Source organism: Gopherus flavomarginatus, chromosome 6, assembly GCF_025201925.1.
Source record: "Gopherus flavomarginatus isolate rGopFla2 chromosome 6, rGopFla2.mat.asm, whole genome shotgun sequence".
Classification (NCBI taxonomy): domain Eukaryota; kingdom Metazoa; phylum Chordata; order Testudines; family Testudinidae; genus Gopherus; species Gopherus flavomarginatus.
The window spans coordinates 140,377,444-140,393,373 of NC_066622.1; the positions used below are offsets into that span (position 1 = coordinate 140,377,444).

Below are 15,930 nucleotides of genomic sequence, written 5' to 3' on the forward strand. Positions count from 1 at the left end.
ACACCCCTCCACTCCATAAACCACCTGTCTCTCCCCACCCCTCAGGGAATGGGTGCTGCACAGCACCCATTCCCCACACCCTGGAGAAGAGGATCCATGCGGCACCCTTCTGGGCTCCATTTCCTCCATCATTCTGCAAGGATTTTCAATGTTAAGTGCAGCACGATTCTGGGGAATGGCTGTTTATTGCTACTAAAGCAAGTACTGTAGGCTAGTAGGCAAATCAGGGCAGATAGGTCTATCTGCAGCCTGCAGCACCAGGAGAGGCGGGAGTATCCTCCTACCCCCAGCCACCATTAGAAATTCGTTTGGCTGGGTCAGTCCTGCCACATCCCCTGCTCACTGAATCCCTCCACTCAAAATAAACTTCCTGACCTCGCTGAGCACAGTTCTGCAACAGCCTCTAGATCTTGTTCCACATCACACTCTGCCATCACCCCCTTCACTGCACCCAGGCCAGTGTATCCTTTGTCTGCCCCTCTCTTGGTGCCTTCTCTCATGCTGGCCCCCACCCCAGGTTCCCAATCCAAGGCACCAGGCCCCCACCTCACACCTCATTTAGGGCCCCATTCTATGGAAAGAGCAAATCCTTAAAACTCACAATGACTCAGTTTGAGGAGGCCCAGACATACAAGGAAAAGGAATAAATATACATTTAATAATATATTAACCCCCTTCTTCCATCCCCAATTTAACTCCTTGCCCCCATATCTCATCTTCTGTCTCAGGAGGTGATATGCTTTCAGGAGCAGGTACTGTCTCTAGTTGTGCTTTGTACAGGTGCTAAATACATCAGATAAGAAATGGTGCAGCAGGCACCAGCATCTGTTAATGCTTGCAGGAAAAAAGCAAAAGGCATAATACTTGGAAACGGCTTTGAGGGATTCTATAGGTGCAGATGGTAGGTGCCCCGGGGCTGAAGAGACCGAAAGGAGGAAACTGGTGTGACCTCTGAGCACTAATGGGCTGCACTGGCTTTTGACAGGGAAGGTGGACTCAGAGAGGGTGGCAGATTTCTTGTGTAGGATGGTGTTACTCAGCCATTGGAACACTGTGTCATGGGCTTAATGAGATACTGTAACACCTGGGCATAAGCCCCTTCCTCCACCACACCCACCCTCACAGCTCTGCTATTCACAGGTGGCCTGTGACTGATGCTGTAACAGGAAGGAGCCTGGGGCCCTAATGGTGGAAAACATGCCAATATTGCTCTGGGCACCGGTGGTTTGGTAAATCTCCCTTGTTGCCCTAAGGAAATAATGGAGCACAGAAAGAACTCACAGTAACTTTACAGGGGAAAGGAACCATGAGCAGTAAATTGGGGGAAGTATGTAGCAGGTGGTACTGGTCTTTGTTAACACCTGTGAATAGGTAATGAAGGAAATGAAATTTACAGCAGATACCAAATGAGTTGCAAACACCAGTGAGGCTAGTGAAACAACACAAAGAGCTCTAGGTGTTAGAAACAGGGACAGGAAAGAAAATGAGACTTACTTTGCAAAAATGCAGCTACTACAGCGGGCAACATTTATCCAAACCCTAGAAATTCAGAGAGGGAGAAACCGGGAGGCAATGATATTGAGAAGTGAGGGGAGGAATCTGCAGTATGAGAGAGCAGCAAGAGAAACAAAAAAGCCAATATGATCCCAGGTTTCACAAGCAAAGGTCTCAGGTCACAGGACAGGAAGAGGACAGTCCCTCTAAACACAGCCCTGGAAGACTATTTGCAATTCTGGGCATCTTGTTATCAGAGAGATATTGGCAAAACTGGAGGAATTTTCAGGGAAGAACCAAAAAATGAGTAGGGGCTGGAGAGAAAGATTCAGTAGAGAAAAATTAAAAGAGCTAAATATATTTGATTTGGCTAAATGACAATTTGGGGGGGTGGGGGCAACATATCTACAAATAGTGGCTATGCGTAAACATTACAGGTGGAGAGGGTTGATTTAGGATACAATCCAAGGGGACATGATTATGAAGAATCCGATCAAGCTGAACAACAGAAAATTTAATTTGAAGCTCAGGAGAATCTTCCTGATGGTGAGACACCTCAAGCTGGGTTGCTGAGGGGATGGGGCAGGGGCCCCACCATTCACTGGGAGGCAGATGGATCCAGCTGGAGAACTGTCTCCCAGGAAATGGGGTAGGAGCTCCATCACTGGGATGTTTAAAACTGGACTACGGAAGACCCTAGAAAACATGCAATAGAGAAAAGTCCTTCCTGAGACTTTTCCATCTCATTCTAAAAATGAAATGACTCCTCTCTTCCTCATTATGGCCAATTTTCCACCCTCTGGAAAAGACTGAGGAAACTCCACAAGTGTTGATCAACAAGTCTTGATTTTAATAAGGATTCCAAAGTTTATATGTGCGTAAAACGAACAATCTGCTGCAGCTGGGCTGGGCAGCAAAGCTAGGGATCCAGAATGGTGTCAAGGAAAGTGCGTGACCCAATTAACCCTCTGGCCTCAGCACATGCCCCAGAGCCCTGTGGGGCACACACCCAGCAGCCCCTAGGCTCTGGCACGTGCCCCTCAGCACTAGCACACACCAGCTGCCCCAGCAAAATTCTGGGTCTGGGGTGCGAGCTGGTGCTCAGTGCGGAGAATAAGGCATAAGAAACACTGGCTAGCATCAGCATTACACAGCAGTGTTTTTTTTAGAATCGGAGTGAAGGGCTTGTGGTCCAAGCAGCAAATCCCAAGCAGTCAGAATTTGCCATCCTGCACTGTTCCCACTGTCATGTCATCTGCCCCAAACAAGAGACTCCAGCAACTCAGCCTGTTTTACTAGGTTTTAGTGATAGGCCAAGGGAAGCATTTGCAGTCAGTGGGTTTGGGAATAGGGAGTGAGTGGGGTTGTTTAAGTTGGTAGCTAGAGGACAGGATGGTGCTGGAGGGCTGGGCACCTACCCAGCCTTTAGCCCTGCATGAGTCTCAGCCCTACTGCTGTGAAGTTTCAAGCCTGACCTTTGTGTGAAGGGGAGAAGGTGAACAGCTGGTGGAATTTATCAGGCCTGGAGGGAGCAGAGTCTGATTGCATTGTGGGCCCCTGCTGCAGCCTGGAAAGTTATAAAGTTCAACTCAGGAAGCCTGCCTGGAAAGGGGCTGCTCAGAATTGGAGCAAGGAGTCACAGAGTGAGGGAGGCCCGGCCCACACGGGGCTAAATTCAACTCAGGTTCTCTGCTGACTGCCATGCAAGGGCTGGGGAAACACCCTACAGGGAGAGACTTGAGGAGCTCAGTCTGTTAAATTAATAAAGAAGAGCAAGAGCCAAGAGGTGACATGATTACAGTGTAGAAGTAATTGCAAAGGAGAAAATACTGGGGACTAACAAGCTCTTTCACCTCGCGGGGAGAGGCAGAACAAGAACCAACGGCTGGATGCTGAAGCCCGTCAGTTAGAAATGAGGCACCAGTTTTTAAAAGGGTGATTAATCATTTGAACAAACTTCACAGGAAGGGGTGGGTTCTTCATCTCTTGGAGTCTTCAGATCCAGACTGGAGGCCTTTCTGTAAGATACGCTTTAAAAGGGCTCCAATTCCTGAGCTTGATATAGGGTTAACTAGTGAACCTGTTTGGCCTGTGCTATATGAGAAGTCTGGCCTTAAAGCCGATGACTCTGTGGTTTTGGGCAGCTTTCCCTAAGCAGAAAGTCCTTGAGGGTCAAAGCAGGGGAAATGGCCAGTAGAGAGAGCACCTCAGGCCAGCTCCAGTCCACGGCATAGACAGTGCTGGCCTGGAAGGGAGGAGGCTGGTGGCATGTATAGATTCAGCACATTCTCTATACAGCCTTGGCCTGCAGGGCTCCTATGGGGATGCCAGACGAAAATTGCCCTTCTCAGTAGTGACCACCTCAAGTCCTCAAATATCCTAGATCTGGCTCCCATGAATCATGAGATGAGCTTAACAAATCATAAGATTAAAAAAAACACCCCACACATTTAGGGTTCCTTTTCTTTGCCTTCTGGGCCTTTAGGGTTCATTCAGGCAACATTTTCAAGTTTCTCCACAATCATCAGGGCTAGAAACTTGCTTTTTTGAAAGAAAAGAAACGAAATCTGAGATTCTCACCTAATCACAATTCCAGGAGCTGGGTTTTAGGGAAAAAAAACACCAAATAGCTCAAGACTCGCAATTAAATCATGAGAACTGGCAACACTGCTTCTCCAACAGAGACCCCAAAACATCTGTCTGATCTCCCTTGGCATGATCACCTACTAGGACAGAAGGGGACAGTCTGGAATGGGGCATAAATTTACCCCTCTCCCCACACCAGCTTCAATTAATCTGGCTTATCAACTCAGAATTTCCTGACATTTGGCAATTCCAACTCCCAGCCATTCGGCAAAACTTACTTGCAGCCTTCACTTACCAGAACTCAGGGCTGCCCACTCAGCGATGAAGTGTGACTGCTGACCTGAGAAGAGGGAGAGGACTAGACTGCAGGCTGGGGCAGACTCTCCATCCTATTTTAACAGCAAGAAGGGGCGGTTAGCCCAGTGGAAACGACTCCCTCAGGGAACACTCTGCAGAAGGAGGTTCCCTAGACAATGCAGAGTTGGTGGAAGGAAATGGGATGCGTCAGAGTCACTATTCTCAGCTGGAGCAGCCCTGATCACATACTTCATTTACAGGGCAAATGATTCCCTGTATTCCAGTGCGGAGTACAGTTTGAGCAGAATGAAGTTTCTGGCACTGGGACCATTCCAGGGTCTCAGTGTATTTGCAGATGACAGGAAAATAGGTAGAGTGGTAAATAATGAAGATGCCAGGTCAGTTATACAGACCAACTGGACTAGCTGGTAAGCTGGGCCTTTTGACATGGCCAGATGCACAGTTATATCTAGATGTAAAGGGCAAGGGGAGCGGTCTGCAGAGCCCAGTCTCCAGCCTGAGTCAGAACGGCTACATGGCTATTTTTAGCCCCACAGCACAAGTCCCACAAGCCCGAGTCAGTCGACCTGGGCTCTGAGACACTGCTGCAGAGGTTTATTTTGCAGCAAAAACATACCCTTAGTAGTCATGGTAGATAAACCAAACATGGGTGCCCAACGTGATGCTGTAGCTAAGAGGGGGAATGTAATCCTTAGATTTATAAAGAGGGTAATATCAAGCAGGAGTAGGGGTGAGGTCTTACCTCTGTTTACAGCATGTCAGTGCTTCAAAAAAGGATGTTCAGATATTGGAAAATATTCAATAAAGAGCTACAAAAATGCTTTGAGGTCTAGAAAAGCTGCCTTTCAGTGAGAGTCTAGAGCAGCTCTATTTAGTTTATCCAAGAGAAGGTTCATAAGTGACTTGATGATGGTCTACAAGTACCTACAAGGGGGAAGAGATTTCTGACAGTAAATGGGCCTTTAATGAGGCATAATGAGATCAGTGGATGGAAGCTGAAGCTAGACAAATTCATACTAGAAATAAGGTAGATTTGCACAGTGAGGGCAACTGACCATTAGTACAATGTACCTACGGTTGTGGTGGGTTCTCCATCACTTAACATTAATGCAAGACTGGATACCTTTCTAAAAAATATGCTCTAGCTCAAACAGAAGTTATGGGTTTGTTACTGAAATTACTGGGTGAGGTTCTCAGGCCTGTGTTATGCAGGATGCCAGACTAGATGATCTTAGTGGACCATTCTGGCTTTAAACTCTATATATCTCTGTCTGCTGAAAGGAGGTTGTGCCGATGAGGATAAAGCTCCCTCCATCTGATTCCCTTCCACACCTCTGCTTGAGGACTAAGTAGATACCTTTATTTGCCAACCCTTTACCCAGCATCACTGGCTTTGGGGAATCTCCTTTCCTTTTTGCCTCCAAAGCAGGGGGATCGCTATTAGGGAAGGAGATTTGCAACTGGCTCCTTTTGATGTATGAAGACGCCTCACAGTGTTTTCTGTTTGTTATCGAAGTTGAGTCCCAGCTTCCACTCCAGTTCTTTAGCAAAAAGTGGGAAGAGTGACATTACAAGAGGCTGAAAACTGATCAGTTGCTATCCCATACTAAAGGCTAGAAAAATGGGCTGGTGTGTACATTTGGGAGGGGCCGGGGGGGTGGCTTGAGGTTGAGATGTTAGGTCTAAGCAGGGGGAAAGGAAAGAACGTTCAGATTGTGACTAATTTTCATGCATGTCGCAAACACAAAGCATGAATCAATTCATCAATATTTGCATGTTTCAGTTTACACTGGTGCCAGGTGTCTTTTAAAGGAACATGATCTACTAAAAACACTTCTCTGGGGCCTAGGTTTCTGTGTGATTAGAATTGCCAGAGAGATGGTCCCGCTGCAAGCGCTGGAATCTTGTTGGTGTGCTGTAGTGTCCAGTGTCCATGGAACCCTGTCTGCAGGTACAATATAAATCGAAGCTGTTTGCGAATGATCCTTGCCCAATGTGAGTTGTTCCTGGAGAGATCAGCAGTGTCTGGCTAAGAATGTGTGTGACCAGATAGACAGGTCCCTTACATCAGACTTAATCTGGACAGGGATCTGCTATGGGCCAGTGATAAATTCTGGAAGGTGGTGAGAGAAGAGGTTTCCTTTCATATATACAGCAATCTTCTGTGGAAGGAACATTTTGCCTCCTAGTATTTCAGGTCCATTGCCAGAGCTCAGCCAAGGCTGCTGGCCTCCTCCAGACCCAACATCTTCTGTTCCTTTCCCCCTCACATCTGCTTGTCCCATATGGTGTCCAGCTGTGTGGCCAGCCAAGCAGTGGGCAGCTGGGATCCAGGTTTTACATGGTAGACAGAGCTAGGATACAGCATGCTCCCGAGGAGCTGAAGGTGGCCAAGGGCAGCAAGCTTGGTTTGTGCTGGTGCAGATGCCCTGCTCAGACAGGCTCTGAGCAGCTGTGGGGACCGTCTCCAGGGAAAGGAAATAGATCTCTGCATAGTGCAATGACTTCCTGCATAATCCTGAGATTAGCCCCACAGTCAGCTTGGCGCTTCCAAGTGACAGCAATTCCCTCAAGGATTACTGCTGCCTCTCTCTAAGCAAGAGCAAAAAGAACATGCAGCAAAAGGAGCCGAAAAGTTGCTGCTTTATGTGACCCAGCAAGATACATCTCCACAAAGAGGAGCCTGTGCATCCATCAGTGCAGGTGTGAGCCAGAGGAGAAGATTGAATGCCCTTGTACAGGCAGTAGCTTCAGTGAAAGGCAAGAGGGACTCTGCTGGGTGAGGCTGGCTCTGCAGGTGACCTCAGAACTCTGTGCGGCAGCTGGTGTGTCAGGGGCCCATTACAGCCTCTACTGCGAGATTTGCCACTCCCTAAATGAGTCCCTTCTGCAGGCACTTTGGTTTGTGGAAGGTAAGCCAGCTAAGCAGGAGCACAGCCACCAACACGAGAGAGCAGAACACCATGAGCCCCACATAACTGGCATGAGAGAGAGGGCGTGTCGGGGGCTTCTCTGCAGGGATCATGTTTGTCAGGTTCAGCATGTAGCCCAGAGTCCAGCCTGCATCACTGCTGCCAATCTGGAAAAGAGGACAAGACCCGAATTAACTACCAAGACTAAGGAACGTACAGGGAGTGGGCTGGTATGGACAAGAGGGACTCAGAGGGTCAGGTCTCTTCTAGGGGCAGTGGTATGGGGCAAGGTGTCTGTGTGTGTGGGGGGGGGGGCAGGGTGGAGGTGGTGTCACAAGTGTTATAGCCCCACAGAGAGTGGGTGGTATATAGGGTGTGGTGTCACAGGCATAGCCCTTCCTATCTAGGAACTCTCTGCACATGTGAAGTTACCTTTCCAAGGAACTGGATGCTTTGCCATTTCTCCATGGTGAATCCATAGCCATTTTCAAGGAGGGAGAGGATGTAGGTCCCGGAGAAACAATATTCACTCAGGTACTTCTCTTTTATCTTGGGAAATTCTGCCTTTACCTGCAGCAGGACAAAGACTTTACTTGCCTGCTGCTCCACGTGGTTACCACAGGCCTAGCTTGCACCAGAGACCTCTCTCCAGGTGCTGGCAGCATCTACCCACTCCATCATTAGCATTAATCTAGATTCTAGCAGCATCAGATGCTCCGCAAAGTTCTCCCCTAGCACTGAATGGATGGTGGGAAGTATTTATGTATGTGTAGGCCCCTCCTAACAGCCTCTCACCAGTAGAGATGTCACTTAGCCAAAAGCAGAGCAGGAAAGGACTCCTATAGACACCACAGCAAGCAGCGCCAGAGTGCAGAAGGTGCACGTGCTGTAAATCAGCATAAGGAGGATTCTGCACAATGGCAAGTCTAGAGGTTCCCTAGCAATGGGGTTTGTGAGGAGGGAAGTACACCTGCTGCCTGGCTCCCACACACAGCCATCACCACCAGGGCTGATCCCTGACTCCTGGTGCTATTGCAGAGCAAGAGCCTCACGCTGCTGCAGCCAGTTACACTCTTACCTTGTGCCAAGGTCTGGAGCAGAATCTTTCCACAGTGCTTGTCACTTTGTCCAGAGGGACTGGGCTCTTCTCTGTTGTCAGGTTTAAAAAGTTCATCACAAAGTAGAAAGCGGAAAATGCCTGGAAGGGGAGAAAATTTTAAACCTGCTTAGCCTTAGTGTGGAAAGCAGAGTCCAAATCCGAGCAATGACACCAGAGCATGGGGCTCCCGCTGTGAATTCAAAGCCTTTGTGTAAACAAAAATCCCAACACGCAGGTGAGTTCCCGCTTGCACAGAGCTCCATGAACATTCCCATGGTCTGCACATCTGGGTGTCTGGGGAGAAGTTTTTGCAGCTGGCTGGGTCAGGATTATAGGCACCAAGTATTCACACTCTCATGGGGGTGGAATAAAGGAGAGCGACTCAACAGTCACTGCCTCCTATAGGTGGGGTTGGTAGCACTGCCTATTATTACGTTTGCATGACACTTCCCATTATATGAGCCTCTTTTCAGTTGCTTATAACTGCCAAATTTGAAAGTTCCGACACCGGGTGCCTATCTCAAGCTAGTGTGTTGTAGGGGAGGGTGTTTGGTTTTTTTTTGAAGTTTCAGGCAAAATGTTTCAGCTGTTTCTAAGAATGAGATTCAGGAAAAATACAGTGTTTTTCTGATATTAAAAAAAAATTCTGGTAACTGTTTCCTTGAGAAGCAATAGCACCCACATGTTTTCCACCAGGGACTTGAAATCTGTCAGGGGAGTTGTCTTGGTGTCAGGAATGTGCCTTTTGTTCCCATGAAAATCTGCCCAAATTTGGCCAAGTTATAAGCTTTTGAAAAAATCTGTTTGAACACATTCAGGAAAGACTTCCTAAAAAAGTTTAGCAGCTAAAATTTCCAAAGATTCTGTGCACACTGAGCATGCCTCCTCCCCTCACAGTTCTTCCATGTGTCAGACTGTGCATGAATCATCCCCACAGAACAACTGTGTGGGGATGTTCAAATCAGGGCTGCAAGGGTGAAGCCAGACTTTTCCTGCAATTACAGCTCCTGGCTGCTGTGGGCCAGCCCAAGGTGGGCACCGGAACTGAGAGCAAGGAGCTTCTCTCTCCTCTGTTCTTAATTACTCTCCTAATGGTGCCCAGGCAGCATGGAGGAGGAAACCACATGATTCAAAAGCAGAGAAGACAAGAGCCAGTCTTGTGGCAGGGGGAAAGGCATTGATTGTGACAAGGAGCCTGGGGAGCTGGGACTGGAGAGGGGAAAAAAGAGAGAAACTGGGAATGGGAGCTGGGGAGAGACCGGGACTGGGAACCAGGGGAAGGAGGGAGACTAGGACAGAGAGCAGGGGAGTGGACAATGCAACTGCCTAGGCAAGGGAACTGGTAGTGACAACTGTGCAGGACTGGTTGGGCAAGACACCTGAGACTGGGAGACTGCATGGGGTGGTGGAAAAGAAGCTGGGGCACGGGGACTGGGATTAGCTGGGCAAAGGGACAGGGACTAATGGTGGAGGGGAGACTGGGACCCTGGAGGGCAAGAAGAGTGGGATGCGGATGAGACATCTGAGGAGCGGAAACTGGACTACGGAGTTAAGGAGCCTAAGAATGGGATGAAGAGCTGAGGGTGGGAAAGAGAAAGAACTAGGGGAGGTTAGAAGGGACATGGCAGAAGCACAACACAGGTCAGATTGGTTAGTGATCATGGCAGCTAAGAGCGCATTGGCCCTGGCAGAGGTCCAGGCTGGCCTCCTGTCACCAGGTCTTGTGGCATTATTTTGCTCTGTAGATCATCTCAGAGTTCACTGCCCCACAAGCTACCAGTGCCACTCTGGGTATCTGACCGCCAGGCACTTTCTCTCTCCAGAATGCACTGACACAAACACTGGCAGTGTGGGAGGTGGGGGACATAAACTTGTGTGGCATATGGCTGTGAGGTACAAAAGTCTGCTGTGTGGACACAACTCAAACCAGATTTGTCATAACTAGGTCAGATGAGTTCTCTGGTGGCATTTACAGGCTCAGTCCACACTATAAACAGCCCCCATCCTCCCAAGTGCCTCTCAGTCTTCCCTCCAGCCCCCTGGGAACATACCCTAAGCAGACCCTTTGTGTCTGCTCTGGGTTAGAGCATGCCGCTGGGCATCCAGACTCACCCCAAACTCCCCTTGTAACGGAGGCAGGAAAATCCCATTGAAGGAGCAGCTGGAGTAAGGGCAATGGCTAGTGTTGAAGATCTTCTGGATAGTCATTCGGCACCTTTGGTAATCCCCATTCCCCTGGAGGTGAAGCTGTGTGAATGGAAGCTGCTGCTCACCATTAGCTATACAGGGGTTCGTGTAGAGGTCACTTATATTCATAATCCTCAAATATCCTGGGTGAAAGCAGGGATCCAGGAGGCTGCCATTCTGTGTGCTCTGCAGGTAAAACAACCCAGGCCATTGGCACTCAGTTCCAGAGAACGGGACCATGAAAACAGCAACAGGATGTATTGACCTAAGAAAGCTGCCCTGGAACTGGGGACAGATATAACACACCAGGATTCTCATACCAACCACAAACTCATCCTCTTGCCCAGGAGTCTTGCTTTCTGTGTCGTGCTCAGCCACAGGCTTCCTGTGTGGCTGCAGGCAAGTCATCTGCAGCCACATTTCCAAAGTTAGGCACTCAAAATGAGTGGGAGTTTGAGATACTTTGGGCCTGATTTCCAGAGGTGCTGAGCACCCACAGCTCCTGCTACCTTCAATCAGAGCTGTGGGTGCTCAGCACCAGACCCCTGAAGCTCCAAGCTGGGTACCCAAGAACAGAGGCACCCCAAATTGCTGGCCACGTTTGAAACCTCTGGCCTTTGTTCCTGGCTGTAAGTCAGGGATAATGAGACTTCCCCACTGAAATCCACTGTTGTGAGGATCAGGTTCCAGCCACACCGGGCTGCACCACAGTGGTGTGTGCAAAAAGCAAATGCAAAAGGTGAGGAGGGTCCAGAAACTCTCAGCCCCACAGGTACCAGCTCTGGCGCTCTCACACTTGCCTGTAGGTCACTGGCCAGCTTCAGGCGCAGAGCCTGGTCCTTCCCATAGCACAGGAAGCTGTGCGTATACACATTGTAGTTCTTGCCATAGAGACGAAAGTGCAGTGAGTTCTCTTGAGATTCAATTGGCTCTTGGTCCGGTACAAAGGTGATTTGGGTGGAGGCTCCGCCAAGGTCCAGGGCCCCTGATGTCTCCCTGCTAGATCTCAGGTGAGGCAGAAAGTTCAGCCAGCCAGGCTTAAAAGAAAACAGGGACAATGAGACAAGGCTACTGGCCTGGGGGTGAGAGAAACAGGAGTAAGGGGAAAGGTTGGGAAGAGAGAAAGAAAGAGACAGAGAGAGAGAGAAGGAGAGAGAAGGTAGCACAGGGCAGAAGGGAGGCATGGGGACCTGGAGCAGGGCACAGGCTGTGAGGAGAACAGGGTAGAGGGGCAAAATGAGGGTTCAAAAGAGAGAGGAGATGATGTACAGCAGGTGTCCGTGGGAGGGTCAGAATACACAATCTGCAGCTGAACGATCCCTATGAGAGATAGTAAAAAAATATGACACACCTCTCACTAGTGCCGTGTATGCCACAGAACCCCCAACACTTTACCAACAATACAGAGGAATCATTCTGCCAGTCACTGAAATGCTCCTACTCTGGGGCGGAACACAGTAACTGTTTAAAAGAACACTGCAATGATTTAGGACAGGACATGAAGGAGGATACCTTGTCTAGCTGAAACTGCAGGAAGAATTCTATAAGCTTTCTGTTACAATGCACTGACAAATTGTGCTTGTACCAATTGTGTGGAGCCCATGATGACACACCTCGCATGTGAGAGCTGATGCATTTAGTTCCTAACGAGCCCTTGGAAGCTGGATTGCTGAAGAATTGTGTGGGGTCACTTTCTGACCCTGGTGAAAGGGGTTGTAAGAGAAGCCGGTGCTGGCAGGAGCCCTCTTGCCAAGTACGGTTTAGGAGGTCCCACCCGCCCACATTTCAGGAGTACCACACCTGCCCCGGCGATTGGATACGTTACCTGCTTGAAGTTGCCCAACAGGTAATTAATGGTGATCCAGCCATAGGCTCCTTCTTCCTGACCACTGATGACTCTGGCACCCTGGAAGTTGAAGGGAGATGAGCGCAGCGTCTTCTCCACCGCAGAGAGGACCCTGTCAGCTATACTTCTGTTCTGCAAGCTGGATGTATAGAGGAAAGGACTGAGTGACTCCAGTCTAGAAGCTCTCAGCAGCCTGTTGGTTTTACTCTACCCCCCAGGACACACTTGAGATACTTTTGGTAAGACAGAAGTGCAAGCTGAATCTAACACACGAGATGTCCTCAGTGACATCATTCCTTACTGTCTCACCATCCCAGTTTGTCTGCTGGTGTTTCTGATGCTCACTCAGTTGCCACCGATAACAGTAGTCACTTCCTGAAGCAGGGTAGGACTCCCCACAGGCACACACCACTGAGCACACCCATTAGAGGACATCACTAAGGCTAACATTTAGGCACGTGTATTTTAGTCACAGGTATTTCTGGATAGGTCATGGGCAATAAATAAAAATTCACAGCCTGTGACCTGTCCATGACTTTTACCAAAAATAACCATGACTAAATCTCTACTTCTGGGCCCCACAGCTCTGGGGGGTTCTGATGAGGGGGGGTGGGCTGCTCCAGTGTCAGGGATTGACTGTCCCCTGGTCATTGCTCCTGGGGACTGCTCTCTGGACGACTCTCAGGCACCCCAAGCTACTGCTCCAGCTGACCCGGGACCACTGCTGCTCGGGCAGTCCCCAGGCACCCCAGGACCACTGCTTGGAAGGTCCCCAGAGCCAGCCGAGCCAGCTGCCCAGAGCCTCCAGAGCAGTGGCTGGTATGGCTGGCCCTGGTGCAGTTCCTGGGACCACTGCTTGCACGGTCCCCAGAGCCAGCCGCTGCTTGCGCGGTACCCAGAGCCAGCTGCCCAGAGCCTCCTGAGCAGTGGCTGGTGCAGCTGGCCCCAGGTTCTGCCGGAGCAGCTGGTCCTGGGTTGCTCCAGCAGCGTCTGGTGAGGCTGGCCGTGGGGCACCCAAGCAGCTGACCCTGGGGTGCTCAAATGGCCCTGGGGTGCTCAGGTGGCCCTGGGGTCAGCCGCACCAGCCGCAGTGGAAGTCACAGATGTTGTGGAAAAAGTCACAGAATCTGTGACTTCTGCAACCTCCATGAAAGAACTGCAGTCTTAGACATCACACCCCGGGATTCCCCTCACAAGCCATTGTATCACTGCTACAAAAGAAACAGCATGCCACACTCTATCTTCTTGGAGTCTCTGTAGGGAATACTCATGTGGGAGTAACCTGGCCAGTCAAGGTGCCAGGAGTAGGGATGGGGATATGCCTCTGTTTCACTAGGATACAAGAGATGTCCAGGCATCCACTCATATGGGCCAATTTGGGATGATGCTACCACCATCTGAGCGTCCCTGTAATGGGGCCAGTATAGTGCATGGGCACTGTATGGGGAAAGAAAGTCAGGGCAGGGAAAGGGGTCAGAGCAGAGTGGTGAAGGGAGGAAGCAGGAAGACAGGGAGAAGACTTGGTGGGGAAAGCAGGGGGAATCTGAGGTGAGGAGAAGAGAGGGGCAGATTGTGTGAGGCAGAGATAGCAAAGGCTGATGGAGGAACCCTGGATATCCCTTGGTGTCTCAGACACAGGAACACTCATTCCCAATGATTCCTGGTCAGAAGGTTCTGTTCTACACACAGGATGGGCTCACACGTGGCTGAGCCATTCCCATGGATGGGAAGAATAGGGACTGAACAGGACACAAGCTGTGTAGTGTGGGGCCAGCACAGTTCCATGTCAATCTATTGAGGGGCACCAGTTATGAAGTCAGCCCTTGGTATTTCCCATCCCTGAGGGTATGTCTAGGCTAAAAACGTATCAGGGGGTAGCCCGTGTTAGTCTGGATCTGTAAAAGCAGCAAAGAGTCCTGTGGCACCTTACAGACTAACAGACGTATTGGAGCATGATGCATCCGACGAAGTGGGAATTCACCCACGAAAGCTCATGCTCCAATACGTCTGTTAGTCTATAAGGTGCCACAGGACTCTTTGCTGCTTTTACTAAACATGTAAGTCACCTTCTGTGAAATTGACAAGACAGCCAACAGTCGGAGTGTCTACACAGACACTGTCACCCTAACTACACCGAGGTAAGCCATATGTACCCATGGAGGTGGACTCATTGTTGGTGTAGTAGGGCACTTACATTGTCAGGAGCAAAGCTGTAGTGTGTACACACTGACATTACACCTAACTGTGTAGTGTAGACCAGGCCTGAGAGAAGATGAAGGTTACATGTCTGCAGTACCTGAGCAGCCGCATTCCAGCTGTAGCCCCAAGGTAGACAGGGGTCTCTCTGTGCTGGTGTTCTGGAACCACTTCCTGAGCTCTTTTCATGCAGTGCTGGAGGGAGAGGCCAGCTTTCTCTGTGTCCTGGGAGTAACCCGAGATCCCCAGACCTGGGAAGAAGGGGAAGAATAAGACATTCCATTTCATGCTCTCTTAACTGACTCCTACAGCCCACGGTGAACCCTGCATATTACTCCTAACCTCTACTGCAGAGACATCAATAACAGCCCTCCTATTAAACCCAGTCTTAAAGCTTGTCTGATAGACTGCTAAGAATTCCTCCTCTACGAAGTAAGTGTTCACATCCTTATGCTGTGGGTGGGTGAAACTTCATGGAAGCTGGTGGCTGAAACAGCTGCCCATCACGCAGAACAAATGTAAAAAGCACCTGAGCTCCTTTATGGAATAGACACACCTGAAACAGCAGGAGCCACCACCCAAAACACAGGCCGCCTGCAAAGGCTGGTTAGGAATCTGAGCTATGTGAGCTAAGGGGTTTGACTGGGGACTGAATGAAAACACAGAGGGCTGGGTATTTTTGGAGGGAGTGGGGTGTGTGAGAAAGAGGCAGGAGAAACACCACAGAGAAGGCCCCAAAGAAGTCCCAGAGACAGCCAAAGAAGCACTTATAGTGTGACCCTGAGAAAAAGCTGAGTGAGAGAGAGCAGGAGCACACACTTTTGGGTAGAGTGTTGGTTGGAAAGAAGCTGGGAACTGTGAGCAACACACCTGGGCACATGGAAAATAACAAAAACAACGAGGAGTCCTTGTGGCACCTTAGAGACTAACACGTGTATTTGGACATAAGCTTTTGTGGGCTAGAACCCACTTCATCAGATGCGTGGAGTGGAAAATACAATACCAGGTGAATATATACATAGTACATGAAAAGATGGGAGTTGCCTTACCAAGTGGGGGCTCAGTCTAACGAGACAATTCAATTAACAGTAGAATACCAAGGGAGGAAAAATCACTTTTGTAGTGGTAATGAGGGTGGCCCATTTCAAACAGTTGACAAGAAGGCGTGAGTAACAATAGGGGGAAATTGGTATGGTAATATTAGTTTTTGTAATGATCCATCCACTCCTAGTCTTTATTCAGGCCTAATTTAATGGTGTCTAGGTTGCAATTTAATTCCAGTTTTGCAGTTT

The 15,930-nt window shown here is 49.4% G+C and overlaps 2 protein-coding genes across 2 annotated transcripts in view; one reads left to right on the forward strand and one right to left on the reverse strand.

Annotated features, from left to right (window-relative positions):
* The window catches only part of ABCC2 (ATP binding cassette subfamily C member 2), a 529,482-nt gene that overhangs the window by 174,036 nt on the left and 339,516 nt on the right, over positions 1–15,930 (forward strand). The window lies entirely within an intron of this gene.
* ENTPD1 (ectonucleoside triphosphate diphosphohydrolase 1) overlaps positions 2,836–15,930 on the reverse strand; it is a 76,651-nt gene continuing 63,556 nt past the window's right edge. The window contains exons 4-10 of the mRNA XM_050958834.1: positions 14,739–14,889; positions 12,422–12,581; positions 11,397–11,633; positions 10,522–10,782; positions 8,389–8,508; positions 7,743–7,880; positions 2,836–7,477 (exon numbers count right to left, since the gene is read on the reverse strand). Coding sequence (XP_050814791.1) covers positions 7,271–7,477; positions 7,743–7,880; positions 8,389–8,508; positions 10,522–10,782; positions 11,397–11,633; positions 12,422–12,581; positions 14,739–14,889 — 1,274 coding nt within the window. The 3' untranslated portion in view covers positions 2,836–7,270. The remainder of the gene's footprint in view (positions 7,478–7,742; positions 7,881–8,388; positions 8,509–10,521; positions 10,783–11,396; positions 11,634–12,421; positions 12,582–14,738; positions 14,890–15,930) is intronic.